This window comes from Cervus elaphus, chromosome X, assembly GCF_910594005.1.
Source record: "Cervus elaphus chromosome X, mCerEla1.1, whole genome shotgun sequence".
Lineage (NCBI taxonomy): Eukaryota > Metazoa > Chordata > Mammalia > Artiodactyla > Cervidae > Cervus > Cervus elaphus.
The window spans coordinates 142,755,653-142,776,004 of record NC_057848.1 but is presented as its reverse complement, the minus strand read 5'-3'; the positions used below and the strand labels follow the sequence as shown (position 1 = coordinate 142,776,004).

Genomic DNA, 20,352 nt, shown 5'->3' with positions numbered 1-20,352 from the left:
CGTGTACGTGTGTGTGTGGGTGTGGGTGTGTGTGTCTGTGTGTGTTCAGTTGTTCAGTCATGTCCAACTCTTTGCGACCCCATGGACTATAGCCTGCTGGGCTCCTCTGTCCATGCGATTTTCCTGGCAAGAATACTGGAGTGGGTTTCCATTTCCTTCTCCAGGGATCTTCCCGACCTAGAGATCAAACCCACATCTTCCTGCATTGGTAGGCAGATTCTTTCCCACTGAGCCACCTGGGAAGTGGAGGAAACACACGGCTCAGGTTTATCCCACTCAAGGGTGAGGGCACTGAGAAATTCACACACAATCTCCCATCACTGGTTGAACACTGTTGGGGAAATGTGAATTTCCTGGTATGTGAAGCCAGACTCAGATGGAAAAAGTGGGATTCGGTGGACTCAGAAGCACTCAGGTAAAGAAATTCAGGTTCTCGCAGGTAAATGGACAAAGTCAGCTATAAAATGCCTTTCTACTTTTCAACATGATCCTGTTTTGTCTTTGGATTTAGGCCCATACTGCCTTAAAATGTGTAAAATATGATGGCAAATGCAAGCTCTTTTGACTATTAAATGATTTCCTTCACTGATTTTAATCAATTGAAATTTTATTTCAAAATTCTAAAATAAATCTGTTTTTTGACACTGAGCATGGAATTTGTTCGACACAAATCATATTTTGGCTATTGCAATTTTAGCATTAAAAAGACTTTGATAAATATTAATCACTTGGTGTGTGCTGCTGTGTGCCATGACATGTTATATGTGTGAACTCACTGGAGCTTTAACAAAATCGTGTGAAATGAGTTTTGTTTTCTTTATGTTATACATCCAAGAACTGAGGTTCAGTGAGTTTAAAGTAAATCCTCCTGGGAGTTGCATGTCATCTTTCACACAGCTTGTCTTAAGCCCATCTCAAATCCTCCATGAGGAGGAGAAACATGATCCAGTGCATCCAGTGAATGAAATTGCATTTCATACAAGTTATGAACAACCCATGCAACTATTAAAAAAGCATAATGAGAAATATTTCCCCTTGCTACTTAGACATTCAAAACTTCTTCTTTTTTAAAAATCAGTTTTATAATTTCAAAAGGTTCAGAGAAGAAAGATATGAGAAAAGGAGACCATGAGCAATTTCTCCATTGTACTTAGGCTTGAAAGCTCATCTCAAGGTTAGTCTTCATAGTAACCCACAGCAACACTCCCACAGTTGAACAAGCTGAGTTTATTTCTTTTAGTAATGAGGGAGAATACACACCATGGACAACCATGGGTTATATGATTAAGAGGGTATTCAAATATGTTGTAGGATTTGGATTTGAGTTTGATAATTTCTACATTCTAAAGACAGAAAACTAAATGGTATAGTTTAGGCATAATCCTCCTCACAAGTGGTAGCTTTTGTTCCATATAATTTTTTTTAAAGATTTATTTACTTATTTTTGGCTGTGGTGGGTCTTCACTGCTGCACGTAGGCTTTCTCTAGTTGCAGCACATGGCTTTTCATTGTGATGGCTTCTCCTGTGGTGGAGAACAGGTTCTAGGCACACAGGCTTCAGTAGAAACAGTGTGCACGCTCACTAGTTGCAGCTCGTGGGTTCTAGAGTGCTGATTCAGTAGTGTGTTATATGGGCTTAGGTGCTCCATGGTATATGGCATTTTCACAGACAAAAGATCAAACCTGGGTCCCTTGCATTGTAAAGCAGGTTCTTAACCACTGGACCACCAGGGAAGTCCCCTGTTCTATATATTTCTATGAAGCTAACCATCATAAGCTCAGACACCTTTCATTGCCAGTATCTTGAACCAGTGGTTCTCTAAATATGGTTCCTTGGAACCACCAAATTTACTCCTAGGCATGACCCGGAAACTTTTTACAAATTAAAATTCTCAGGGTCCAGCCTAGATTCACTAAATAAGGAATCCTAGGGTTGGCCATAGAACTTTGTTTTAATAGCCTTCCAAGTGATTCTGATGCTCACTCCATTGCGAGAATTATTGCTCTAGCCTGTCCCCCATAGAATGAGAACAGCAAATGCATGTATATTAAGTGAAGGTATTTTAAAGAGACTGGAATACCAGACCACCTTACCTGCCTCCTGAGAAACCTGTATACTCGTCAAGAAGCAACAGTTAGAACCAGACATGGGACAACGAACTGGTTCCAAATTGGGAAAGGAATATGTCAAGGTTGTATACTGTCACCCTGCTTATTTAACTTATATGCAGAGTACATCATGCAAAATGCCAGGCTGGATGAAGCACAAGCTAAAGTCAAGATTGCTGGAAGAAATACCAATAACCTCAGACATGCAGATGATACCACCCTTATGGCAAAAAGAGAAGAGGAACTAAAGAGCCTCTTGATGAAGGTGAAAGTGGAGAGTGAAAAAGCTGGCTTAAAAGTCAACATTCAAAAAGTTAAGATCATGGCATCTCATCCCATCACTTCATGGGAAATAGATGGGGAAACAATGACATTTTATTTTCATGGGCTCCAAAGTCACTGCAGATGGTGACTGCAGCCATTAAAAGACACTTGGTCCTTGGAAGAAAAGCTATGATCAAACCTAGACAGCATATTAAAAAGCAGAGACACTACTCTGTCAACAAAGTTCCGTCTAGTCAAAGTTGTGGTTTGACTAGTCATGTATGGATGTGAGAGTTGGACCTTAAAGAAGGCTGAGCGCCAAAGAATTGATGCTTTTGAACTGTGGTATTGGAGAAGACTCCTGAGAGTCCCTTGGTCTGGAAGGAAATCCAACCAGTCAATCCTAAAGGAAATCAGTGCTGAATATTCATTGGAAGGACTGATGCCGAGGCTGAAGCTCCAATACTTTGGCCACTTGATGTGAAGAATTAATTGTAAAAAACTAATTCTGGGAAAGATTGAAGGTAGGAGGAGAAGCAGACAAAAGAGGTTGAGATGGTTGCATGGTATCACCAACTCGATGGACATGAATTTGAGCAAGCTCTGGGAGTTGGTGATGGACAGGGAAGCCTGGCGTACTGCAGTCCATGGGGTCACAAAGAGTTAGACACAAATGAGCAACAGAACTGAAGTCCAGGTAAACCTAGGACTGGAGTCAACACGGTATAAAAAAAAAATTAAAAAGAAAATAATGAAAAACTGAAATTCCAGAATTTTTAAAAAGGGATTGATATTTTAAAAAAATCAATATAGACTTACTGCAGGCCTCCTAAAGACATTTGGAATAAGATGTTTCTAATCAAACACTTCCCTTGGCTCTTTGATGCTAACACAAAAAACATTGTTCACAGAGAAAAAAGTCAAAAACAGGATTATCAAGTAAAATACAGGAGCAGAAAGTAAAGAAACAGAAGAAAGTCTCTACTTTTTGTCTGAGTATATTGAGGAGAGATGCCAAAGTAGGTTTATCACTCTCTTCCAGCAATAAAGATAAATGTGCTCACAACATGAACACAGGTGAAGGCCTGGACAAGGGTCTATCACTCCCTTTTGTGTAGGCAGACAGACCCAAAGCAATTACCTTGACTGGAAAACAGAAGACCAGAAAACGCCAGCTCCCTTTGCTGCTACTGGCCCAGGCTGTCTGAGCTGCTCCTCTTTTCACTCTTACGCCCATCTGCACCGATGTAGCTAGATCAGTTTTTTAAACATGCAAATCAATGTGGGCTGAGGGGCTGGGCCACTCATGTCAGGGATTTTTTTATAAATTAGTTTTAAATTTGAGACAGTCTACTCTCCTGGACTGGATAAGAAAAAGCGATCTGACTGAACAGTTAGCCAGATAAGCAACGTGTTCAAGGAATGAGGGAAGAGGGCCAGAGACAAACGGAGGAACTGGGAAAAACAGAACAGCTGAACGTGTGCTGACTGCTGATTCTTTACTTTGGGACCTGAAGCCGTGGCTACGCAGCATAGGGAGCGAGGGTAAGCACAGCCATGAAGGGCTGAGATGTGAGGGCAAAGGCAATGGGCAGGCACAGGCTTCACACGACAGTATGGAACGGAATGAGATGGCACAGGAGGGCGTGGCTTAGAATGGAATAGGGAGAGAGGGAAATATAGTCAGATAAAGCCTATGACTAGGAGTGAACTATTTGACTCATCTAGGAATATCTGTTCTCTGACCATCAAAGAGACGTGTAAACAAGTTTCCTTTCAGAATACACTCCAGCTCTTATATTCTGTAATGATGTAACTTCCCTCATGGTGACCTCCCCACAGTCAAACCTAAAATAATTATAGACCTCCTGACGGCTCTGTCATTTCACTTAGAATGAAAACCCCTCCATGTCCCACAAATCTGCTGTGTCGGCAGATACCTACTTCGCCTCTCCAAATCATCTCAGGTCATTTGTCCTGTTTTACTGTCTTCAGATAGGTGGGCTTCATTCTCTCCCCAGATAGCCTTAGGGTCTTTGCAGGAACTCTTCCTTCTGACTGGAATGTGCCCCGATAATACTTCTGTAAGGTTGCCTTTTTCTTATGATTTATATCTCATTTTAAATATAATTCCTCACAAATCAACCCTTTGTAAAACAGCATCTCACCACCCTTGACTCCCAACTAGACTCTATGATTTATTTCACAACATTGGCTTATTTTTAGGCAACTTCTCATGATCTCAAATGAGTTTATTTCTCCATTCTTTGCCTGCCCCGACACCAACGAGAATGTAAGTTGTAAGAAGTCAGGGGGTTTTTATGTATTGCTCACTACTATATTCTATGTCTAGAAGGGTGTTTGACACAGTAAGTATACAATATTTCTTGATAAATGAATGAATTCATGAATTTATGAATATTTCATGATAAATGGTGTATGATATTATTAGATGAGAATAATTTTCTAGCTTTTAATACTCTAGACACTATTACTGTTCCCCAAATGTAGTCACTCTTCTATATTTTAATTTTATTTTCTACATGTAACTAAAGCCATAATATACCTTTGATATTTAAACATCTGAGTTTAAATATCTGTAAATATCTGTAAAATACAGTTAAACATCTGTACTTACTTCATGTGAGTACATTCTGCTCTTAATTACAATATTCACTGAATAATCATAAAAACTATATAATAAAGTACATATAATTAATTTCTTACCTTGCAGCAATGATAATAAAAATCATAATAATAATTAACTAGTTTGGGGCATCTACTTTGTGTATTATATTAGGACTTTCATGTTTCATCTTTCACATGATTCTGAAAAGTAGGTATTGTGATATCCAGATCACAAACAAAGGAATGAAAGTTCACTGGGTTTATGTAACTTACCCAAGGTTACACAGTTGGCAAGGGGTCAAAGCAGGTTTTAAACCCAAGTGCTTGGCTCTAAAATGATTTTGCTCTGTCACGAGGCTTCAAACTAAACAATATCTATTAATAGTTCACCTAGGCTAATGTTAAATAATGTGTTATTGCTACTATGTGAAGATATTTATCATTATAGCTGCAAATCATTGAGTGCTCACTCTGAGGTAGGCAATTTACTTACATGCAAGTTTTATTTTTCAGTTTATACTTTCAAGTTATGAAATGAAATGACTTACACATGAAAAATAAGAGGATTACACTGACTATTGAGTTGCCCAGGGCCATACTACAATGCCATTGTGTAGATTCAATTACCTGGCTTCACCTGCAAGTCCTAGCTATATACCAGTTTCCTTGGTCATAAATCAATGTTATTTATTTTATCTTACTGATTCAAGAGAAGCTCATGTAAACACAGTCTTTCATCCATATTAAAGACCATCAGCTGAAATATTTAGTACTGCCAAATTGTAAGAAACCCCTTTAAAGCACCAAATTAACAAAGCCTATTGATGACATTTTCAACTGTCATTTCACCAACACTTTGACACTTTTCCAGTTTGAATTTGCATCGGCTAGAAACATCTGATATGAGTAGCTGAGTCTAATCTCTTAATAGTACATAATTTTAAGGGGAAAATGTTCCAAACTGTGATTATCAATATTTATGTTTTGACCACAATACATAAAATTAATAAATAAAAAGTTTAAGCATTCTATACAATACATATCAAAGTTGAAGCTAAATTAATCAAAAAGCAACCTCTACTATTAAACCAAGAAAAGAGCAGACTGTGCAGAATCACAATTTGTTTTATCTGGTTTCTTTTACCTTCATCTCTTCAACTGCTGTCTGTAATTCATCTGGGGTTTTATATTCAAAATCTCTCTCCAGGTATTCTTCTTCGGCTTGTGTCATCCATTCATGCATCTCTGACAAATCTTTCTGAAGGCTTACAGTTTTATCCAAGCCTGCCTTTAAGGCCTCCTTTCTGGCATAGACCTTCCATAAAACAAACCAATAAGTAAAGCATGAATATTGAAAGTCATAAAACATTATCACTATACTATTATTGACGAGTCTGTAAATAATACAAAGCTTGGAAAAGATGAAGCTAGAAGTAAATAGCTTGCATGAATGAGGAAAATAACTCATGGCAATCGGATACACTTAATTTCACATAAGTGTTAAAATAAGATATAAGCATTTACTTGGCATAATGGACAGATTCCCCTAAGACCACAATTTAGCTGTTGTATATGGTAATTCATTTCTGCAAATGGAGAGTAAAGAAAAACATTTTTTTCATGATATGTTTCAGTTGGAAAACTGAATTTATTGGCATACATAGAAGTAGAAATTCTTTGCACTCTTTGATGCCGTTTTACAATTTCAAATATCCCAGGAACTTAATAATCATATACCTATAGAAAACTCTCATAAAAAAGGAAAATGAATAAAAAATACAGTCATGTAATTCACAGAAATAAAATGAAAATGAGGCCATATATATGTGAAAAGATGTTCAGTATCATTTATAGTTAGATAATAGCAAATGAAGTTAAATTAGTATATTTTCAAATATGAGATTAGAAAAAAGCCTAATTAGAATGCCAGGTTTGAATAGGGATGTGGGAAAACAAAGGTTTCATACCTGTTGAAGGAAATATACACCACAGTAAAACCTTTTAGACAGTAAACTGGCAAAATGCATTAAATGCCTTAATGGTCATCAATTTGAGCCTACTCTCCCACATATAAAACGATGTGTACATAGTTGCATGTACACTATTCAATTCAGCTTTGAAGATAGCAACATATTGAAAACGAACCCAAAGGTGCTTTCATGGAAGATTAGTTAAATAAATTGTGGGACACACATGTACACATACAGAATGGGATATCATGGAGCACTGATGCATCTGTACTGAAGCAAAAACTGTCTAGTATATAATTTTACATTAAAAAAGGTGTAAAAAAGCATGTGTGATAGGAGACTCTTACTTTATAAAGTCTCATATATTTCTGTAATACTAACTTTATAACAGAATGTATTACTTTTTAACTAGAAAGATAGCAAAACTTAAAATACCCAAGAGATCATGCATGTTAATAGCTTATTCAAAGTACTCTGCTGTAACACACTGAGGGAAAATTTCAATTTAGTATTAGAATAACGATATATAGTGCATCTCTTTTACCTTAAAAAATAACTCTACTCAAATGATGTTATTCTTCTCTCTGGGATTAAGTAGAATGCATCTTTTAAATAATACAGCTGTAATTTAAAGTCTTAATATAAAAGGCATAGTTTTAATAAAACAACATTTTCATGGTACTTTACCAAATATAAAATATATGCAGTACCATGTTCATGTTAATTTTTCTTATACTTTACAACTACCTTAAGCCTAATGTAGTTAAATTAAAGCTACTTAAAGAACTTTACTCTCCTAGGAGAAAGTAGAACTTGACCTATTGAAACATAAGTATATGTTTCATTGTAACACAGCTAGAACCACATATCTAACAATTATACTAGTTAAAGTACAAAGATGATTTTGCATAGTCAATGAACCTATAATAAGCCCAAGTAAACAAGCTGTTAAATTTCTACTTGGATATTCTGCTATAATCTTTGGAGGCGGCTGGCACAGAGGCAATAATATTAGAATGACTAACAAAACTTAGCCGAAGACTTGTAACAAAAAACTATATATATATAATGCATGCTATAAAACGAAACCAGAAGAAAGGGATCAGGAGTGATTTTCAAAGGAAAGAAAAGTAGGAAGTCATTTTGAAGTGACAGAATGAGTGCAATGGAAAGAGCACCAGCTTTGGAATCAGGATACCTGGAATCAATCACTAACAAGCTAAGTGAATCTGGAAACATCACTCCATTTATCTCCACTTCTTAATTAACCTAAAAGTTGGACTAGATGATTTCCAAGGTCTTTTCCAAAGTTAACATTCCGCTCTACATCTGATCAGAAAGAGATGAATTTTTTGCGGTTTCACATTTTAGAAGGATTTCTGTGAAAAGGTTGAGGTTAAAATCATACTTTCTCCTTCACCTTTATTACCTGAGTAACGCCAACTGTCTAGCCTGAAATTGCCCAGTCCACCCCTGCAGTTTCAGCAGATTACACTGCATCAACTGCTTTATAAAACAGAAAGTTCTTCATGTTTCCTGTTCCAGAATTTGTAAATCTAACATTCAGCACTGCCCGACCCCACTCCACTCCCCGACAACCTTTGTTAAGATACAATTGAGTTAAAACACTGTTTAAGGTATATACACCTACTGTGAAATGATTACAACAAGATTAGTCAATGCCTTCATCATCACACAAATTACCATTTTTCTTTTTATTATGGAAACATTAAAGATTTACTCTCCTAGCAAGGTTCATATATAAAGAAATTATAGAATACTTTATATAATACAGAATTGTCAGCTATAGTCGTCGTATTGTAAATGGGCTAGGTATGTGCTTGGTCACTCAGGTGTGTCTGACTTTGCAGGCCCATGGACTGTAGCCTGCCAGGCTCCACTGTCCGTGGAACTTGAGATCCCAAGGACTCCCTCATCATAAATGAGAAGTCTGTACCACTTAACCAGAATCTCTTCATCTCCCTCACTCTTTAAACCATAGTAATATCCATTCTACTCTCTTGAGTTTGACTTTTTTAGATTTCATGTTTGACTGAGATAAGACTGTATTTGTTTTTTTCTATCTGATTTATTTCACCTAATATAATACCCTCAAGTTTCATCCAGGTTGTTGCAAATCACAGGCTTTCCTTCTTTCTCAGAATAATACCCCTTTGTCTACATGTATGTATATATGTATACACACACACACACACACACACACACACAGAATCTTCTTTATGTGTTTCTCCCTGACCAGCACTTAGGTTGTCTCCTTATCTTGGCTATTGTGAGTAATGCTGCAATGAATTTGGGTGTACAGACATCTCTTTGAGAAATTCTGATTTTGTTTCCTTTGGAAATATACCCAGAAGTGGGAGTGCTAGACCCTCGGGCAGCTCTATTTTAATTCTGAGGAATCTCCATACAGGCTCCACAGTGGCTGTATTGTGTGTATGCTGGAGGCTGCAGGGCAGGATGCTCAAGGGTAAAATTATAAAGACGTTACTGCTAGAGACATTGTCTAGGTTATGAAGCTGGGAGTGGGTGGCTGAGGCAGGGTAGAAGATGAAAATCATTGGAGTGGATATTAAGTAACCGAGGGCTCAGGAATGGGAAGAACCATCTAAGAAGATACTGAAATCACCCAGAATTAGGACAGGAATAACAGTGAGTTAGGTGTTAAAATATGCAAGGAATGAGGCAGAGTGACCCAGGGGTCTGTGGGTGACTGAACCCAAAAGATGTACTGAATCAGAGAAAGATAATGATCTGCAAGGTGCCAGAATGGCACCCGCCTTGACACTCAATCCAGTGTTTCTTGGTAACTCTAAGTTTATAGTCACCAATAATTAAAATATATATCTATACATTATTTAGAAATTACACATATTTTATAATTTTACATATGCAGCTTTATGTCTATTTCATCTCTTGTTTATTTTATTGAACAAGTATGTACATAGTGGTTACTCTATGCTAGATATAGAACTACACACCTTATACACACAAATTCATTTAACTATAGAAGAATGTTAAAATTCTTATAAAGTAAGTAGTAATATCATCACACTGTAAAGACTGGGAAACTGAAGTGCAGAGATAAAGCGACTTTTCCAGGCTCACAGAGGTAGCTTATGGTGGGGGCAAGATCTAAACCCAGGCAACCTGGTCCAGAGCCTCTGCCCTTACACATTGTTTGCCTCTCCATCCACAAGGAAGTCTTCCCCATCCATAAGAGTTCTTATTTCATCTAATTTAGCAAAAAATTCACAGGGAGGGTGTGTCTGACAAATTCTTTCATTGTCAGATAGGAGTTACACAGATGTTATCTTTATTTCTCTGCATATAGTTTATATGCTCAGTTTAAACACCCCACTTAGATTCCAGATGCATTTTGATTGTATACGCCTCCAAAACAAACATGACCAAAGCACTGATCATTCTACCAAGCTGGTCAATTATGTTTCTCCCTCAGCGCACAGTTTTTCCTTCTTTCATAGAAGGTGTGGTGTCCAACAGTGTTGCTCAAAACGGAAAACTCTGACTATGCTTTGATCCCTCCCTCCCTGTCACCCTGAACTTTCCACAAGCCTTATCTTTCATCAAGTACTGCCATTTCTAACGGGGTCTAATAAAACATAAAATCAAGAAAGGAATGCGTTGTTAGCAGTAAGAGTAATGATTGTGGAAGTGAGTGTGAAAGCCCTGATCAAAAATGCAACAAGGAAGAACTTGCCTAACTGGTTAGAAGAAACAAGAAAAATAAATGATCACATTGAGTGGGATAAGCTTGCTGGAGATGGCCAGAAGTACAGAGTCTCTACAAAGTTTGACTGACACAAGCACTTTGGTTCAGGTTGCCTAGAATAACACACCCCCTTCCCTCATGCAACTTACTGTATAATGGGAAAATGTACATAAAAACAATAAACAGTAATGAATCATAGCAACAACAATTCAAATCACATCTGTCTCTGTGGAAGAACTTGGAAAATTATTGGAAGAGGTTTGGACAGTCAATCAAACACAGAGTCACAAGAGGATTATACATTTAAAATTTCTTTGTGTCTCTCAATCTCCACTAATATTCCCCCTGTTATTTGCCAGTATCATTTCCTACCTGAAAACTTTAATTCCTACATGCTTCAACTTGTGCCCCTTCAGTCTTTTCATATAAGAGGAATATATAGCAAATATTTACATGATGTCACTCCTATACCTAAATGTCTAATAGCTCCCCATTGTACTTGGTATGAATAGTAAATCCTCACTGTGCTTTATAAGAAAATTAATGACTCTTCTTTCCCATCCATTTTCGCACAAAGATTTTTTTTTTGCTATTGTTTTCTCCCTTGCTCTAAATAAATTGGTGCTGCTCTTTCTATTCATCCATTAAAAACATTCAACAAACAAATCCTTTTCATACTGGCCTTCCAGGAAAACATCAATGATATAATCTATTCTCTAAGTAATATTATTTTTTTTCCTTAACATCCCTTCTAGAACCGACTTAATCCAGAAGAAGAATGCAAGCTAGCTGACCCCGGGCTATCTCATCCGTGAGTTAATAGAACAGTTGAGCATTTGTCAGTGATGGTATTAGCTGGGTGACTTGCCTTGACTTTTCCTCGGCTCAATTTCTTTCTTTTTCAAATTTAGTTTTTGCCTTTTGGCATGATTTCTTTTCAACTTTGAAAGGTTACTTAGAAATAACGAAAGACTGACTGGCTCTAATACACATAAAATGAAACCTCTCATTAACTTCAAAAAAGGTATTGGTGTATTAAAAAGTAATCATTGCTTTAGGTCAAAATTTCACTTTTGAACCAGAAGTATTTGATGTATGCTACTTGTATGTAATATTTACTCTTCTGCAATTTAATCTTGAAATTGGAAATAAATATCTATAAAACACTCTTCCATATAAAAATGAGGAACTCAGATATGAATGTACATTTATCTTATATTTTTTTCTACTATGCTGTTCTCAACTATTTCCCAATCTTAATCCATCTATTGAAAGAGATGTTTGAAGAAGCCAAACTCATCAATCTTACAATCAAAAGAGAAACATGTTTATATTTGTACATATGCATCTATTACTCATTCATTTTATTTCTGTATCAAGTATAGAATTGTAAACTATCTTTGTTGATCCAATTACATGTATTAAGTTATGCAGTCTTTTGGAGAAAAGATTCAAGAAAAATAATGCCTAAGAAAAGGGCTTTATTATTCAGAATGACAGCTGTATTCAATAAGACCATTTTAGGACTTCCAACAAGATGAATATACACTATTTCAATATATACTATGAAAATAATTTATATGCTAGACAAAGGCTAGTTTTACTTAACCATACTTTAAAGCATCAACACAGAGACTGAACTTTTTAAAAGGTCGATGGTGAAGGGAGACATTAAGAAATCATAATTAAAATGGAGCAAGCCAACGTAAAAGAGATGGGACATACCTGTCGACATATGTAATCCCACTGAGTGTTCAGTTCTCTGAGCTCTGTCTCCAGTCTAGAAGCAAACTCTGGTTCTGCTTCAGTTTTTATTTTCTGTCCACCTTCATTGACACTGTTTAGACTGGGCTGGATTGTCTGAATATCACTGACTAAAAGCTAAGGAAACAACTCAATTTAAGTTAGCTGAAAAAATTACCACAACAATTAGAAATGCAACATAGCTACAAAGAAACATATAATTAGGAATCATGACACTACACATGAATTTTTCCCTTTAAAATCTGAAATATATACTGCAAAAAATGTTCCTTTTTATGGTATGAATGAAATGGGGAATTATATATCTATAGTCTACTTAGATTAGCTACAAAAGCAAATAAACTGAATACTTCATGTTCGAAAACAATGCAACAATGATGAGCTTTATAAATTACTATTTTCGAAGGAGGTTTCATTTCCAACACAGTATGCTGCAGCAGTTTATAGCAAGATGCTGTGAAGGTTATTGATAAAATGGATTTGCTTTTAAAGCTTTTATTCACAAAGAAAGTTCTTGAAAGAGCTAGATTTTTCTCCTCCCACTGCATGACAATGGCATAATAAATATTATTTCAAAATACATGTCTTATATTATACTACAGTGTGACATACATGGAAAGAGCAACATAGTTTTATTGACACTCTGTAATAAGATATAACAAGTAACTCAAAAAAAATCATTTACCTTTAGCTTAAACTGCATGCTATATCAAAATAATATTGTAAAGTGAGTGTTGAATAAAAGACAATATTTTGTCTATTTCTCTCTTATTTAGCCCAGTTTCTCAACCTTGGCACTACTGTCCTTTTGGACGGGGTAATTCTTTGTTGTGCGGTGCTGTTCTTTGCATTGTAGGATATTACGATATGCCCCTGGCTTCTATCCACTAGAAGCCAACAGCATCTACCCCACCTCAAGTTGAGACAAATGAAAATGTCTCCAGACATTGCTAAATGTCCCCTAGAGGGACAAAACCACCCCTGGTTCAGAACCATTGATATCATTAAATAATAGTTTCCATATCAAAGTCTTCATATAAATAAGTGTCATATAAAAATCTTACCCTGCACTGCTTGAGCTGTTTTTTAAGAATTTCTGAATCTCCAAGGGCAGGCCATTCCTCTTTCAAGAAAACATCAACTTCAGCCATCCACTTCTTCAAGGTTTTTATGTGATTCTGGAATCAGAGACCCATTTTCACACATTATTGGGGTGCTGATTTCCCTCGACACAATTCATCATGGTGATATGTTTGAACACAAGCCCGCGAACAATTCCCATGGTTGAAGAATATCTCTAAGTAGCTCTTCAGGAAAAGAATATTTCCACTAAGACTGCATTTTTATGGTCTGCTCTGTGAGCACTGGCGTATGAAGTCTGCTATTGTTAAAAATAAAAAATTACTACCAAATGTGGTTTTATGATGTTACTCTTGAGAACATTAAATCACATCCGCCTCTAGAGAAATTTTAAGTTACAAAACAACTCATGATAATACTAACAATGTGCCCTTACAGTACATAAAACAAACTATGAACAATAAAGTCAATGTAATGGTGTCTTTATAGCCTCCCTAAACCTGAACTTCCACAAATTGTTTTCTACAGTTGACAGTTTAAATAGCCCCTCCAGTGGAGAACTTTCAGACCAAGATGTTGTCATCTTTAAAGAAAGAAAACTTGTGCTTTTAATTTCTGATTTGCTCGACCAAGTTGACGTAATGATCAAATGGAAAATGTCATCTTTATTCATTTGTAAATAGCCAAGTACATCCCATTATTTTTTTTTACATAATGCCATTTTTCTTGCTCCTTTTAGGGGTACATTTCAAGTGTGTGGTTTGCCAAACTTCTTTATCTGTTTACAATTCAACTATGCTATCCAGATGTGCTATTTTGTCCTTTTTTAATTAGATTTCTATTGAAAATGTGTGTTTCTCAGAAATTTCCCTCTTCAATATGACAAATAATAATGACTTTAAAAGCATCTGACTAAATCTAAAGACTTCAACATTATTATCTGGCTGACATTTCCTGAATCTAGCTTTGCTCTTTGGCCCACATCACCACTCTCCTAGTTCAGATCTTACCACTGCCTCTTTGACTACTACATTAGCTCTTTCTGGTATCTACTTCAGTCTCACCCTACTCTAACCCATTCTCCCCAATGGTACCAATATTCTTCTCACCTCCTTCTTCTTCTCAAAGTGATGTTTAAAAAATATATATTATTTTATCTCCCTCCTCTTGAAGTACCAATAATAGTTCCACATTGTCATTATGTTAATCCCATCATGGTTAGATTATAATTCATATTCCAAAGCATGGCATCCAACTCATTCCTGATCTGCTCTCAGACTACTTCTCCAATCACCTCTTTTCTTAATCTCCAGACACATCTTTTATCTCTCCAATATTGAACAACTTTCAGTTAATTGAACACGCTGCTTCATTTTGTCAGGAACTCTTCCTCCATCTTTTATTAGGTGCCTAAATTCTATGTATTCCAGGTGTAGTCAGATAACTCATATCCCAAGAACAAACCATAACTCCTTTTCCCAGTCTGTGTTGCTTTTCTTCTCTTTCTACTGTCATGCTCACTGCACTGTTTTATTCCTTACCCTGACAGGTTAAACAATGACCCTTCGAGATTTCAGGCCCCATCCCTGGAAGCTGTCAATATGGTGCCTTACATGGCAAAAAGGAATTTGCAGATGTGATTAAGTTAAGGATATCAAGATAAGGAGATGATCCTGGGTTATCCAAATGGGCACAATACGATCAAAGATCCTTATTAAGATAGAGGCAGGAGTATAAGAGAGAAATTGGGAGGTGCTACACTCCTGGCTTTAAAGATGAAGATGGAAACATGAACCAAGATTGTAGTTTCCCAAAACTAAAAGTTCAGTTCAGTTCAGTTCAGTCGCTCAGTTGTGTCCGACTCCTTGTGACCCCATGAATCGCAGCACGCCAGGCCTCCCTGTCCATCACCAACTCCCGGACTTTACTCAAACTCATGTTCATCGAGTCGGTGATGCCATCCAACCAGCTCATCCTCTGTCGTCCCCTTCTCCTCCTGCCCCCAATCCTTCCCAGCATCAGGGTCTTTTCCAATGAGTCAGCTCTTCGCATGAGGTGGCCAAAGCATTGGAGTTTCAGGTTCAGCATCAGTCCTTCCAGTGAACACCCAGGACTAATCTCCTTTAGGATGGACTGGTTGGATCTCCTTGCAGTCCAAGGGACTCTCAAGAGTCTTCTCCAACACCACAGTTCAAAAGCATCGATTTTTTGGTGCTTAGTTTTCTTCACAGTCCAACTCTCACATCCATACATGGCCACTGGAAAAACCATAACTTTGACAAGACGGACCTTTGTTGGCAAAGTAATGTCTCTGCTTTTTAATATGCTATCTAGGTTGGTCATAACTTTCCTTCCAAGGAGTAAGCGTCTTTTGATTTCAGGCTGCAATCACCATCTGCAGTGATTTTGGAGCCCCCAAAAATAAAGGCCGACACTGTTTCCACTGTTTCCCCATCTATTTCCCACGAAGGCAATAAATTTCCTCCTAAAGCCTCCAGAAAGGACACAGCCCTGTCCATACCTTGATTTTAGCCCACTGAGCCTGACATTGAACTTTTGATACTCAGAACCACAATATATGTGTGCTGTTTCAAGCCATTAAATTTACAGCAACTTATTACAGCAGCAATGGGAAATGGATACACTCACCTTTCTCCTTCACCAGACATGGGCTCCTTGATGGCAAGGACCACATAACTGTACCCTCTTTTGCCACTAGCTCAGGCAAAAATGTGTTTTTATATGTGTGCGTATGTGTATGCATGTACTCATATGTTCATACTTTGAGAAACATTACTGTAGCTGTTGTGTTTTAAAAAATAATTAAAACTGCTAGGTCTTTTGCTTTGTGAATGGTAAGAAAAAACAACCAAGTAGCTAGACTGGGAATTAAATCCAGAAGTGTGCTATTCTGATGCTTTTCCATCATGCCATGATGCTTTCAAGCTTTTTTCCAGCATTAACATTTTTTGCAATAATTTACCACATAAGAGAGATATCACCTGCATCACCAGATGTTTTAAACTTTAGACTATAGTGAGTTGTTGGTTTACTAATGCTTGGGTAATTAGGTGGCACTATTCAAACAAATTAAGTCAGTAGAAGTTGGTTTGTGTAAGGTGATGGGATCAAATTTATATATAAAATTGCAAGTGAAATATGCTGATGAAATTATGTGACCATATTACATGGCAGATAACTTTTTATTTGGTGGTGGTGGTTTAGTCGCTAAGTCATGTCTGAATCTTGTGACACCATGGACTGTAGCCCCCCAGGCTCCTTTGTCCATGAGATTTTCCAAGTAAAAATACTGGAGTGGGTTGCCATTTCCTTCTCCAGGGTATCTTGCTGACCCAGGGATCAAAGCCACATCTCCTGGGTGGAGGCAGATTCTTTAGTACTGCATCAACAGGGAAGCTCCTTCACTCATTATATATATATATAAACAAACAGATTCAAGGGGTTAGATCTGATAGACAGAGCCTGAAGAACTATGGACAGAGGTCTGTAACATTATATAGGAGGTAGAGATCAAAACCATCCCAAAGAAGAAGAAATACAAAAAGGTAAAACGCTTGTCTGAAGAAGGCTTACAAATAGCTGAGAAAAGAAGAGAAGTGAAAGACAAAGGAGAAAGGAAAGATATACCCATCTGAATGTAGAGCTCCAAAGAATAGCAAGGAGAGATAAGAATGCCTTCCTAAGTAAACAATGCAAAGAAATAAAGGAAAATAATAGAATGGGAAAGACTAGAGATTTCTTCAAGAAAATTAGAGATACCAAGGGAACATTTCATGCAAAGATGGGCTCAATAGAGGACAGAAATGGTATGGACCTAACAGAAGCAGAAGATATTAAGAAGAGGTGACAAGAATACATAGAAGAACTATACAAAAGAGATCTTAATGACCCAGATAACCACGATGGTGTGATCACTCACCTAGAGCCAGAATTCCTGGAATGTGAAATTAAGTGGGCTTTAGGAAGCATCACTATGAACAAAACTAGTGGGGATGATGGAATTCCAGCTGAGCTATTTCAAATCCTAAAAGATGGTACTGTCAAAGTGCTATACTCAATATGCTAGCAAACTTGGAAAACTCAGCTCTGGCCACAGGACTGGAAAAGGTCAGTTTTCATTCCAATCCCAAAGAAGGGCAATGCCAAAGAATGTTCAAACTACCACAAAATTGCACTCATCTAACAAGCTAGCAAAGTAATTCTTAAAATTCTCCAAGCTAAGCTTCAACGCTACATGAACCGAGAACTTCCAGATGTTCAAGCTGGATTTAGAAAAGGCAGGGGAACCAGAGATCAAATTGCCAATATCCATTGGATCATAGAAAAAGCAAGAGAGTTCCAGAAAAAAACATCTACTTCTGCTTTATTGACTATGCCAAAGCCTTTGACTCTGTGGATCATAACAAACTTTGGAAAATTCTTTAAGACATGGGAACCAGAACACATTACCCATCTCCTGAGAAATCTGTATGCAGGTCAAGAAGCAACAGTTAGAACCAGACCTGCAAAAAATGACTGGTTCCAAATTGGGAAAGGAGTATGTCCAGGCTGTATATTGTCACCCTGCTTATTTAACTTATGTGCAGAATACATGTGAAATGCCAGGCTGGATGAAGCACAAGCTGGAATTGAGTTTTCCGGGAGAAATACCAATAACCTCAGATTTGTTGACAACACCACCCTTATGGTAGAAAGCAAAGAGGAACTAAAGAACCTCTTGATGAAGGTGAAAGAGGAGAGTGGAAAAACTGGCTTAAAACTCAACAATCAAAAACTAAGACCATGACATCCGGTCCCATCAGTTCATGGCAATAAATGGGGAAACAATGGAAACAGTGACAGACTTTATTTTCTTGGGCTCCAAAATCACTGCAGATGGTGAATGCAGCCATGAAACTACAAGACGCTTAGCCCTTGGAAGGAAAGTTATGAGAAAACTAGACAGTGTATTAAAAAGCAGAGACATTACTTTGCCCACAAAGATCCATCTAGTCAAAGCTATGGTTTTTCCAGTAGTCATGTGTGGGTGTGAGAGTTGGACCATAAAGAAGGCTGAGAACCGAAAAATTGCTGCTTTTGAACTGTGGTGTTGGAGAAGACTCTTGAGAGTCCCTCGGACTGCAAGGAGATCCAATCAGTCCATCCTAAAGGAAACCAGTCCTGAATACTCATTGGAAGCACTGATGCTGAAACTGAAGCTCCAATACTTAGGCCACCTGATACGAAGAACTGACTCACTGCAAAAGACCCTGATACTGGGAAAGATCGAGGGCGGGAGGAGAAGGGGACAACAGAGAATGAGATGATTGGATGGCATCACCGACTCAGTGGACATGAATTTGAGCAACCTCTGGGAGACAGTGAAGCACAGGGAAGCCTGGCGTGCTGCAGTCCATGGGGTCGCAAACAGTTGGACACAACTGAACAACAATAACAAATACACACACACACACACATATCCACTCGGCAAATTCTTTATCACTGAGCCAACAAGGAAGTCACCCAGCTCTAGATAATGTGTCACAATTAAAGCCGACATATGTAAGTTAGCCTGTGTGTATATATGTGTATGTGTGTGTATGTGTGTATATATATATACATATATATATATGTATGTACACATATATATATATGTATATATATTTTACAACCAAAATAACAATGCAGCCATTTTTCAGGAAAAAAAATTTTCCTGCAGTGCAAGCAGTCTCCTGCATCGTCCATGGGATTTTCTAGGCAAGAATACTGGAGTGGGTTGCTGTTTCCTTCTCCAGGCTTTGAGACACCAGGGAAGCCTTATTCATAAGCTAAATAATTATTTAGAGGATAACAAGACTAAAAAGAAGATGGGTTTTGAAAATTATTGAGCTGAAAAGTTTTTTAATTCCCATTGTTATTGGTGGGAAAAAAGCTAATTCTAAAGAAAATCAAAGAAACAGAACTCTTAATGGTTTCTTAAAATCAATAGGCAAACTACTGTCCTTCGAGACAAATTTGTATCTTTTGGCCTTATCACTGACTTTAAGGGACTATGTCTTTTAATTATATAACTCATCATTAGGAGAGAAACAAATAAAAATCAATATAAAAAGTAAAATCTTGAATTACCTGAAGTTTTCGGAGTTTGGCCATTTGCTCCTCTAGCTTTTGGCAACGTTCAACCAGCTGGGCAGAGAGTTTTTTCCATCGACCCTCAATGTCTTCAAATTCCGACTGATATCTCTGGCTTATATGAGAGGGTGCTTTCCTTGACATCTCTTTCACAGTGGTGCTGAGATAGTTTAGGCCATTTTGGTGCTCTTGCAGAGAACTTTGTAAAGCCTCAAAATTAAAAAGAAAGTGCCTTTATACTAACTGATGAATATTAATGAGTTTAATTGTTCAATTTCATTGATGAGTTTCAGATAAATCAAGTGTACTTAAAATGAAAGCTATGTGGCTCAAACATTTAAAATAATAAATGATGTAACATCGGATGTGAAATAATTAGCAACTTAAAATCTATTTTCAATCATAAGAGTAATTTACAGATTATTTAGTAATATTATATTTAAAAATTTATGCCTATTCTTATCAACAAAGTGGAATATATACAAAACTGTATCTTATTGAAACAAAGAGCTTTAGCTCATCTAATTTTATTACATTTTATTTGTATATCAATAACTGTATTTATGATTCAATTAATGGAGTTTAACTTAATTATAAGTAAACTTAACTATAAGCCTTTAGCAAGACAATTTCTCATCTTCATAGATAAAAATA

The 20,352-nt window shown here is 37.0% G+C and overlaps 1 protein-coding gene across 9 annotated transcripts in view; it reads right to left on the bottom strand.

The window, feature by feature from the left end:
- DMD (dystrophin) overlaps positions 1-20,352 on the bottom strand; it is a 2,565,910-nt gene that overhangs the window by 1,370,917 nt on the left and 1,174,641 nt on the right. For all 9 annotated transcript variants that reach the window (XM_043895268.1, XM_043895262.1, XM_043895270.1 and 6 more), the window contains 4 exons: positions 19,696-19,908; positions 13,551-13,664; positions 12,448-12,603; positions 6,146-6,316 (listed from right to left, as the gene is read on the bottom strand). In XM_043895268.1, the coding sequence (XP_043751203.1) occupies positions 6,146-6,316; positions 12,448-12,603; positions 13,551-13,664; positions 19,696-19,908 (654 nt within the window). The remainder of the gene's footprint in view (positions 1-6,145; positions 6,317-12,447; positions 12,604-13,550; positions 13,665-19,695; positions 19,909-20,352) is intronic.